This window comes from Vidua chalybeata, chromosome 29 (assembly GCF_026979565.1).
Source record: "Vidua chalybeata isolate OUT-0048 chromosome 29, bVidCha1 merged haplotype, whole genome shotgun sequence".
In the NCBI taxonomy this organism is placed as follows: Eukaryota; Metazoa; Chordata; class Aves; order Passeriformes; family Viduidae; genus Vidua; species Vidua chalybeata.
This window is the reverse complement of record NC_071558.1, coordinates 2,917,642-2,928,392: the sequence shown is the minus strand read 5'-3', so window position 1 is coordinate 2,928,392 and position 10,751 is coordinate 2,917,642. Positions and strand designations below refer to the sequence as shown.

Genomic DNA, 10,751 nt, shown 5'->3' with positions numbered 1-10,751 from the left:
GTGGGATGCATTACAGGCTGGGAGCTCCCATTTCCTCCAGCTCTCATTGTGCCACACCAGCCACTGGGCACAGCCAGGTGCCATGGCAGCCCCGAAACCCCTCAGCACCCACCGCAGACCCCCTGACTGCTCCCACCTTGTGCCGTGCCTCAGTTTCCCCCGTGACCCCGCTTTCCTCCTGCTTATCTTGGGTCACAGGGGGTAACAAAGGAGCTGCCAGGGCTCTGCCTGCGCTGCCTAATTATCCAGATGAAATCAATTCAGCTCCATTATGGTCAAATCCAGGTCTCAACCATTACCAAGGCGGCTGGCGAGCCTGAGGAAGGATGATGGAGTGGCTGCTACAGGGCATGTGATAACCCCCTGGTTCCGATGACAGGACACAGCCAAGGAGGGATGTCACTCTTTTGGGGGGATGGGTGTTGGCTTTGTGCTGCAAAGTCCCATCCTCCACCTGCAGCCCTCGGCAAGGAGGCTCCCCAGGCCAGGGTGTGGGACAGGAATCCCTGGAGCGCTGCCCGAGGTGGTTCTCATGGCACAGCCAAAACCATCCCTGTCTGGGCTGGGGCTGGGGCCACCATCCCCGCCCCGGGCCCTGGGTACAAAGCACGGCGTGTGTGAGCCCTGCAGCCCAGGCACGCACGGTCCCCACATGCTGGGAGGATCCCCGGCACAGCACCTCCCCTCCAGCTCCTCTCCCCCAGGCAGGGCAGCTTCCCTGATGTGAAAAGCCCCTTTTTCTCCCCAAAATGCCCCCATCCCACCTGCCCAGCTGACGCCCCGGAGAACGCAGGGGCCGGTGCGGGGGAGACACAGTTTATTATTGACTGGTTTTGCTGCAGAGCGGGCGAGCGTGGGGCAATCCCAACTCCCCGGGAGAGCTGAGCCCCCCCAGCTCCTGCACCGGCACCGACCCCGTGCTGGGGTCTCCCAGCTCTGCCCCCCCCGAGCCAACCCACATCAGCCGAGAGCCTCCATCCTGGCACTGTGGGAATGCCAAGGAGCCAGACAAGGGGGCCACAGCCCTGGGGGTCCCCCAGCCCAGCCCTCCAGCTCCCCCCTCCCCGGGAGTGGGCAGGCATTTTGCACTATAAATAAGGTTTCAGGCTTCTGCCGCCTCGGGGCATCAGTCCAGGGCTGCGTGGGGCAAAGCCGTGCCCCTGGGCAGCAGGGCGGGCAGGGGAGCAGCAGGGAGCAGAGGCTGGGTGTGTGTGGGGGCGGGGGGGGGTCCCCACTCAGCCCAGGATGTCCAGATAGACAGGGGGTGTCTTGACGAGGGCCTGCAGGCGGCTGTGGATCTCCTTGATGGGCTGGCGCTGCTGGGGCTCCCGCTGCCAGCAGCTCTGCATGATGGCATAGACCTCGGAGGGACACGTGCGGGGCCGCTCCAGCTCCCGCCCCTGCGTGATGCATTCGATGGCCTGCAGGAACAGGGATGGGGATGGGATCCCCCGCTCTGGGTACCCCCACGGGGGGGGGGGGGGGGGGGCTGGTACCATCCTCCTTCCCCCGGCTCGCTCACCTCGGTGTTGGAGAGTTGGTACCAGGGCTGCTTCCCGTAGGTGAAGATCTCCCAGAGCACCACGCCGAAGCTCCAGATGTCGCTCTCGGTGGTGAATTTACGATACAGGATGCTCTCAGGAGGCATCCAGCGGATGGGCAGCATGGTCCTGCCCCCCACCTGCCCACAGCAGCGCTGTCAGCAAGGCAGGGACCCTCCTGTGTCCTTTCCCCCATCCCTGGCCCTGCTCATTAAGCCCCAGGTTAGATGTAAGGGAGGAATTTTTTACTCTGAGGGTGGTGATGCCCTGGCACGGGTTGCCCAGAGAAGCTGTGGCTGCCCCATCCCTGGAGATACTCAAGGTCAGGATTTGGAGCGAGCAACCTGTTCTATTGGAAAGCGTCCCTGCAGGTTGAGCTGGACGCCTTCCAAACATCCCTTCCAACCCAACCCATCCTGTGGTTAAATAGGGATGGAGAAGGAGTGGGAGGCAGCAGCCAGGAGGGAAAACTGAGTGTGGCCTCCCAGCCCGTCCCAGAGCAGAGAGGAGAGAGGGACCAGCTCACCCGGTAGTAGTCAGTGCTGTAGATGTCCCGGGACATGCCGAAATCGCCGATCTTCACCACCAGGTCGTGGCCCACCAGGCAGTTGCGGGTGGCCAAGTCGCGGTGGACGAAGTGCAGGGAGGCGAGGTAGACCATGCCCGAGGCGATCTGCGTGGCGATGTGCAGCATGTGGCCCAGCGCCAGCGGCCCCCGCGGCTGCCCCGGGCCCTGCTCCAGCATCCTGGCATCTGGGCCGTGGGACCTGCGGGCCAGAGCGGCTGCTTGGAGAGCAGGACGGGGGGGACAGGGTGGGCAGGGGGAGGCTGTGCTCGCTGGACGCTGGAAAGGGGTAAATCTATGGGGTTTGCACGTGGGGAAAGGGGTAAATCTATGGGGTTTGCACGTGGGGAAAGGGGTAAATCTATGGGGTTTGAACGTGGGGAAAGGGGTAAATCTATGGGGTTTGCACGTGGGGAAAGGGGTAAATCTAAAGGGTTTGAACATGGGGAAAGGGGTAAATCTAAAGGGTTTGAACATGGAGAAAGGGGTAAATCTATGGGGTTTGCACGTGGGGAAAGGGGTAAATCTATGGGGTTTGCACGTGGGGAAAGGGGTAAATCTAAAGGGTTTGAACATGGGGAAAGGGGTAAATCTAAAGGGTTTGAACGTGGGGAAAGGGGTAAATCTAAAGGGTTTGAACGTGGGGAAAGGTGCAAATCTAAAGGGTTTGAACGTGGGGAAAGGGGTAAATCTAAAGGGTTTGAACGTGGGGAAAGGGGTAAATCTATGGGGTTTGAACGTGGGGAAGGGAGTAAATCTAAAGGGTTTGAACGTGGGGAAAGGTGCAAATCTAAAGGGTTTTGAACGTGGGGAAGGGGGTAAATCTAAAGGGTTTGAACGTGGGGAAAGGGGTAAATCTAAAGGGTTTGCACGTGGGGAAAGGGGTAAATCTAAAGGGTTTGCACGTGGGGAAAGGGGTAAATCTAAAGGGTTTGCACGTGGGGAAAAGTGCAAATCTAAAGGGTTTGCACGTGGGAAAAGGGGTAAATCTAAAGGGTTTGCACGTGGGAAAAGGGGTAAATCTAAAGGGTTTGCACGTGGGGAAAGATGCTCACATGCGGGTGTGCGCACAGGGGAGTTACACACTCACGGGGGAGAGGTGTGTGGGTGTGCACACAGGGCGTGGCACACACACCTGTGTACACACATGGGAGGGCACACACACACCTGTGCATGCGGAGGGAGGGCACACACGCGTGTGCACACACATGGGAGGGCACACACGCATGTGCACACGCAGGTGCAGCCATCCCCCTGCAGAAGGCAGCAGGTCGGGGTGCAAGGCAGGGTGTTGGGGTGCAAGGCAGCGTGTCAGGGCGCGTGGGGAGGGTGTGAAAGCAGCGATGTGTGTGAAGTGGGGCGTGCGAGCCCGGCCGGGGGCCAGCGCGGCTCCGGCCGCCCGCAGCCCCGCGGTGCCTTTGATGCCGAGCGCGGCTGACAGCCCGGCCGGGGCGGCCGTGGCCGGGGGCTGGGGGAGCTCTGCTCGGCAGAACCATTAATGCCAACTCCCATAACAATAATCATAAAAGCCACGTCTCAGAGCTCCTCGCGCGGCCACTAAAGCGATGCCTCTGGCAGCACCCCCCGTCTAGCAGCAATACCTGGGGGGGCAATCGAAAAGTCTCTGCTTATTCCAGCTGATGGCCAATCTCTCTCTATTTAAGCCTCTCAGACAGCTAATCTAATCAATATTGCAAGGAGGGCTGCATTAGCAGGGAGCAGGCTGGCTGCGCTGATGGAGAGGCAGATGGGGGGCTCCTGTCCCCCCCCGTCCCACCTGAGGAAGCGGTTGAGGTCGCCGTGTTTCATGTACTCGAAGACCATGATGAGGGGCTCGCCCTCCGTGCACACGCCATAGAACTTGACGATGTGCTCGTGCTGCAGCACCGTCAGCAGCTCGGCTTCGCGTTGGAAATCAAGGCGGGCGCTTTCTGTCACCTCCTTCAGCGCCTGCCGGGACACGGCATCAGTGACACCCCCGCGGGCCCCCTCACCCCCACACTGGGCCCCCTCACCCCCACACTGGGCCCCCTCCTCACCTTCACAGCCACCAGCATCTTCTCCTGCTCTGGGAGGAGGTTGTAGCACTCGGCCAAGAAAACCTTCCCGAAGGCGCCCTCGCCCAGCTCCCACTTGAGCACGATGTCCCGCCGCTGCACGTGGTGCACGCCTGGGGGGACCCCCACCCGTCAGCGCCCCCCGGCTCGGGTGTGAGCATGGGGGGGTGCTCGGGGACCACAGTCCCCAACCCAAGCCTTACAGGCGTTGCAGAAATACTGGGGGTTCTCGATGAAGTTGCTCTTCAGCCCCTCCAGCTTGCTCTCAGCCGAGGAGAGGGGGCTGCTGCCCAGGTTCATGAAGTGCAGGGACATGGCCAGGTCATCCTCTTGGGCCAGCACCGCTGAGCCTTGTGGGGACAAGGACAAGGCCGTCAGGGGGTCCCCCAGCAGCCCCCCCCCCCAGCCTGTGCAGCCAGTGCCAGGCTCTGCCGAGCAACCCCCTGCTCGTCCGGCCCCCGGGGGCCAGGCAGCCCGATCAAAACCATTTAGAGGCTGAATCCATTCCAGGAGTGAATTAGCAGCTGCTGCCCGCACTCCCGGGGGAGCCAGCACCTCTCCACGGGTGTCCCCCCCACCCACAGTCCCTCTTCCCACACCTGTGACCCAACCCAGGTGCCCCAGGGACGTGGGGACCGGGCTGTCCCCGTGTCACAGCCCCCGTGTCGAGTCACCAGGCTGGGGGGACTCACGGTTAATGCCAAACTTGGAGCGGCGCCCGCACTTGTTGAGCAGGATGAGCATGACAGAGAGGGAGAGGCAGGCGAACACAGCCAGCGCCACGGCCACCGAGACCTGGTGGCAGCGAGGCCAGGGCTCAGGCCCAGGTCCCACCAGGTCCCTTTTCTCAGCCCATGGGATGGGAACAAACCCATGAGATGGTTACAAGCCCCAGGAGATGCCACAGGGGAAACAGAGGCACTGAGAGTCTGCCCTTCATCCCCATCCTATAGCCCACGTCCCACTCAGTCCCCATGGGATTTGTCCCACCCTCTCGCAGGTGTCCTGGTCCCCCCGTCCCAGACTGCAGAGCGGCTCCTCACCCCAAACTTGTGCTCATCTGTTGTCTCCACAGGCCCCTCGAGCGAGCTGTTCCTGGTGCCTGGGGCAGGGAGAAGGTGTAGGGTGAGTGTGGGGTCCCCATCCCCCGAAGTGGCCCTGGCAAGGACCTGGACACCCCAGGAGCAGCCATGGGGGGTGGGTGGAATGCCCAGTTTAGGGGGGTCGGGGCAGCAATCCTGGCCACTCACCCAGTGGGGACAGAGACACTGGAGCAGCCCAAAGGGAGAGAAAAGAGAAACACGCGTTATTCCTCAGGTGGGAGTAGCCCATCCTTCCCCCTCTCATCCCTGGGGAAACTGAGGCACACCAGGGCTTGTATAGACAACAGGCAGAGCCCAATACAACCCCTTGTGCACACCAGGCGTGGCACAGCTCCTCTGTAAGACGGGGGGCACCCCAGGCAGCCCCCACCTGGCACCTACCGGGGATGGGCTCCTCAGGGCTGAAGCTGAAGGGATTGTCCATGAAGCGCACCTGGACGCTGCGGGAGGCCGAGCCCAGGGCGTTGTGCACCACGAGCGTGTAGTTGCCGTTGTTGACGTGGGTGGGACGGTTGAGCTGGAGGCAGCCGTGGAGGACGGTGGAGTTGTGCTCGTACTCCATGATGAGGGTGTGGATGTAGAGTCCCTCCAGCAGGGCCGTGCCGTTGAAGAGCCAGTGGATGCTGGGGATGGGGTTGGCATCCACGGAGAAGGGGATGCACCAGGAATGCCGGGGGATGGCTGTGTCTAGCAGCAGAATCACGGGGGGAACTGGGAGAGACAGAGCTGGCTGGGTTCCTGAGGCAGACCCCCTGGCCAGCCCCCAGCCCAGCCCCTTCTGCGCTTCTCACAGGTGACGTTCAGCATCACGCTGTCCTCTGCCAGCCCCGCCGCGTTCTCTGCCCGGCACGTCAAGTCCTTGTGGTTGAGGTGGGACGAGACGTTGTTGATCTCCAGGACGATCTCCCAGTCTGAGAGCTGCAGGGAACACCGGGACGGGATGAGCAGATGCCACCCCCCCCAAGCCTGGCCAGCTCCTGCATCCCCCCCACGCCCACCCCACCAGTGAGAGGATGCTGGGGGGGGTCAGCGCTGCTGGGGCCATACCCCTGGAAGGCTGAGCTTGCCTTGGTGACAGCGAGCAGCTCGGGTCCCACCTCGGGGACCACCTCGGGGACCACCCACTCCGCGGTGGCCGGAGGGTTGGCACTGATGTGGCAGGTGAGGTTGGCACTGTCCCCTTGGCGCAGCACCGCCTCGAGGGGCTCGATGCGGACGATCGGGGGGTCTGCAGGGGCAGCAAGGGTGAGCCACACGTGTGCCTGTGTCCCTGCTATCCCCCAGCCAAACGGCTCAGGACAGGGACAAAGGCAGGAGCCAAACCCATCCCCAGCCACGTACCACAGGCGTGGAGAACCTGGCTGCCCAGGGGCACCGGCACGCTGCCCTCCCAGCAGCGCAGGGACTGGTTGCCCAGCTCGGCCCGGCTGCTGTTCTGCCACAGCTGCAGCCAGCGGAGGCCACAGGAGCAGTTGAAGGGATTTCCCACCAAGATGCTGAGATGGAGCAGGGAAGAGAACACGGGCTCAAAAGGACTCCAGGCACCACACGTTTGTGTATGTCCCAGAAGAGTCAGCCAAGGCTGCACCCGGGCACCCCCAGCCTCCAGCTTTGCGTCACACATGCCCCATGTGCCACCCCCGTCCCTGTCCCCACAGCCGTGGATGTGAGAGCCACCATCTCACTGCATCCCCAGCTCTGCCTCTGTGTCACTTGAGGGGTACATCCCCAGTGGGAGATACTCTGCACCCACCTCCCCCCCCCCTCTCATCACTCACAGCTCTTGCAGGGGCAGATGCCAGAAGGTTTTCCAGGAAAGGCTTTGCAGTGCATTGGAGGAGAGATTCCTGTTGGGACAGCTCCCATCAGCCACCCCTTCCCACTCGAACTCCCACCCAACATCCGCAGAGGGTCTGGTGGTGGCACGGGGCAGCACCGGGGCTGTCACACCGTGACCAAGCAAAACCGGCTCTGCCAGGCGTGCCACCAGCCTTCGGGGGGGAGCCCCGTGCACCCCAGGACAGGGTCCCCCCCATTCTCGGGGGACTCCTCCCGCACCGGGGCAGCGCAGGGCTCCCGGGGGGGGCCGGCAGCTGCCCGCGCTCCTGCCCAGATCGATGGTTTCCCACTCAGCAGCAGAGCCCCGCGTGGCCCCCCCGGCCGGGCTGATGTGCCCGTGGGCAGCGGGACACCATCGATCCCGCCCGGGCACGGGGACCGGCCACCCTGCGCCGGGGCCAGCGCCCCGGGGCACGGGGGGGGCTCATCCCCGAACGGGGGGGAGGCTGTAGAGGGAGCGAAGTGGGGAAGGGGAGACTCACACGTGGCTCAGCCTGGGGGTGTCCTGGAAGGCGTCGGGGGAGATGTGCTGCAGCCCCGTCCTGGAGATGGTGCTGAAAGGAGGGAAGGGCTGAGCACCTGCGCTTCTGCATCCTGAATCTCCGAGCTGGGAGCGGCCCCTGTGACTCCTCGCGGTGGGATTGGGCTCTGGGGGTTCCCCCCTCCACCAGCCCTTCCCTCCCTCCATTTCCCTGTGCAGGGACCCCACCCCCGGGGTGCTCACAGGTTCCTGAGGTGCCGCAGCATCCTGGTGTCAGCTCGGGTCAAGGTTGTGAGCGCCGGCTGGTTCTCAATGATGCTGCAGGGCAAAGGAGGGGAGGGCTCAGGGTGGCAGCCCAGGACCCCTCATGCCCGGGGCTGTTGGCAAAGCGTGGGGCATGAGGGCCATGAGAGCTCTCCCACTCCCCAGGGATGGGAACAAGGATGGAGCTGAGCTGCCCCACTGTGCCTCAGTTTCCCCTGGGACGAGCTGGGAAGAAGGGGAGATGGCAGCAGGTGATCCCGATGGTGCCGAGCCGCCGGTCAGTGCGAGCTCTGTGGGGCCAGGGCTGAGCCACCACTGGGAGTCCACGCAGAATAAGTTTGCTGGGTCTCAGCCCCACTCACCCTTTGGGTGCCCACCTTTTCTCACACCCAGGGTGTCGTGCACTGTGACAGGGACACCGCTGTCACTGTCCCCCCATCGTTTTATTCAGGCAGGAGATGAAGAAGAGCCCCTTTGGGAGCAGGTGCAGGGTTTTTCCCTGCCCCACCCCACAGGCTGCTGTGAGCCCCAGATCACAGGGGTTGGTTAATGGGGGTTCAGATCCACAAACCAAGTGGGTTTTGGTCCCCCTGACCCCGGTGAGGATGGGACGAGAGCCGCTGGGGCAGTGGGATGGCTGGGGTTCTCTCGGGGAGCACCATCCCCACCACCAGCCACCCCACCCCACCAGCCAGCGAACAAAGAGCTGGCAGCGCCTGTGGCGCAGCATCCCCTGGCACGTGGGGAAACTGAGGCACAGAGACACTGCAGCCAGACCCCAGCAATGCGGCACAGGCAGGGCTGTGGGGTGGGGGCAAACCCCAAGAATTGGGGCACTTTGGTGTCCTGCAGCACCCCGTCCCCCCAGCGCCCTCCTATCTCTGCTCGCTCCAGCCCTTGTCTCCCCATCACGCATCCTACAGCAGGGGAAGGAGTGGAAGCTGAGTAGATGCCCCAAAGCAGCAAATTTGGGGTGTGTCCCCCCAGCATGCCAACCCACAGGCCCCAGGGCACAGCGACACCCCCAACAGGATGGGGACAAGCGGCTCCCCGCAGCCCTGCCCAGCTCGGTATGGGTGCTCCCTGCCCGGGCTCCCTGCTGCACCCTCAGCGTTTTGCCTCGGTTGGCATCGCCGCAGGAGGGGGTGAAGAGCTGCCCCCAGCCCCTCGCTTGCTCCCTGGGGGGATGCTGCAGCCCCCCACCCCATTTTGCAGCCGCCAGTGCCTCCCAGCAAGCAGGCGCTCTCCCCGCAGCGATCCCAGCCCAGCCAGCGATCCCTGCTCCAGCCCAGCCATCCTGTCCCCGAGCTCATCCCCATCACTGCCCGGTCCGTCAGCTCTGCTGCCCCCAGCCACAACCATCACCAGCCCCATCGCTCCCAGCCCCTCTGCCTGGTCCCCAAAATCCGTCACTCCCCATCATCTCCGTCCCCGAGCTCTGTCACCGCCAGCTCCATCGCTGCACCAGCCCCAGCACTGCATCCCCCAGCCCCGTCACCCCCAGCTCCTCTGCCTGCTCCCCGAGCTCTGTCCCCCCCTGCCCCATCACCCCCAGCTCCTCTGGCTGCTCCCCGAGCTCTGTCCCCCCCTGCCCCATCACCCCCAGCTCCTCTGCCTGCTCCCCGAGCTCTGTCCCCCCAGCCCCGTCACCCCCAGCTCCGCCGCGCTGTCCCATCGCTCCCGGTGCCTCTGCCCGGTGTCTGAGCTCCACCACCCCGACCCCCGGCCCCATCGCCCCCGGCCCCACTCACACGTCGGTGAAGCTGCCGCTTCCCAGCAGCGGGGCCAGGCTGCCCACGGTGTCGGGCTCCCGGCAGAGCAAAATCCCGGCCCCGGGGCAGCGGCAGGGCCGGGGGCAGGCACCGGCAGCGCCCGGGGCTGGCAGGGACAGGGACAGGGGCAGGAGCAGCGCGGCCAGGCAGAGCCAGGCGGGCAGCGGCGGCATCGCGGGGCCGGTCCCGGGGCTGGTCCCGGTGCCGGTGCCGCTGCTCCGGTGCCGCCCTCCCTCGCACTTGCCCGGCAGCCCGAGCACGGGGCCGTGCGGGGCTTAAAAGCAACGCACGGACCGGCCTCCCGGGAGGGGCCGGCGGCTCCCCCCGCCCCGGCACCGCCCCCGCCCCGGCCCGAGACACCCTCGGCCGTGATTCACCGGCACCGGGAAGACTCCGACCCGAGGGAGGGGGGAGTCCGCACACGGGCACCGACCACGGAGCCCGTCTGTGCCCTGCCCGTGCCCTGCCGCCACGCTCCCTTCAGGCTGGCAACCCTACACCTGCACCCCCAGCCCCACCAAGTGGGTCCATCCCACCACTGGAACCCCCAAAATTCCTGGGGCACGCCCGTGCACACGCATGTACACACGGGCGCCACACCCGCTCCAGAACCTGGCTCGCAGCGGGCTGCAGTGTAAGGGACAGGGCTTATCACCATCCCGGGGGCCACCTACAGGCCCCCAGGCTGTCACCCGCGCCGACGGTGCCCCCAAATCTCGAGGCGTGGTGGCCTCTCCCGGATCAAGCTGCTCCCCAGCACCCCGTTGTGTCGGGGCGCAGAGGTGCTGGAGACGTTCGGTGGCGCAGCGGCCCCGTCCCCAGCCGTCACCTCCGAACAGGACCCACCTCGCCCTCCCCCCCGAGGTGGGGCAGGACAGGACAGGGTCCCCCATCCCCACCCGGATGCTGTTCTGCCCCCGAGCTTGCTCGGAAGCACGTCGGGGGTGGCTCGTCCGAGCGCTGATTGCTGCGCGTTCCCAGCCCTCACCCTTCCCCCCATGGCTCATCTCCACCGCCAGCCCCTAGAGGCACCCACGGGGCCCCGGTTCCTTTGGGGCCACCTCCCGTGGGGCCCCACTGGACACCCCAGCACCCCCCCCCCCCCCCGGCAGAGCGGGCCGGTGGCTGT

At 64.9% G+C, this 10,751-nt stretch overlaps 1 protein-coding gene across 1 annotated transcript; it reads right to left on the bottom strand.

The window, feature by feature from the left end:
- Positions 1-1,235: 1,235 nt before the first annotated feature.
- NTRK1 (neurotrophic receptor tyrosine kinase 1) lies at positions 1,236-9,795 on the bottom strand. The gene is made up of 17 exons (XM_053966924.1): positions 9,602-9,795; positions 7,830-7,904; positions 7,588-7,659; positions 7,045-7,113; positions 6,608-6,762; positions 6,334-6,494; positions 6,058-6,184; positions 5,648-5,977; positions 5,414-5,431; positions 5,207-5,265; positions 4,856-4,958; positions 4,367-4,513; positions 4,146-4,276; positions 3,884-4,056; positions 2,068-2,308; positions 1,523-1,681; positions 1,236-1,421 (listed from the first exon to the last, which is right to left on the bottom strand). Exons 1-17 carry the CDS (start codon positions 9,793-9,795, stop codon positions 1,236-1,238), a joined length of 2,400 nt encoding a protein of 799 aa, XP_053822899.1.
- Between the last annotated feature and the right edge of the window lie 956 nt (positions 9,796-10,751).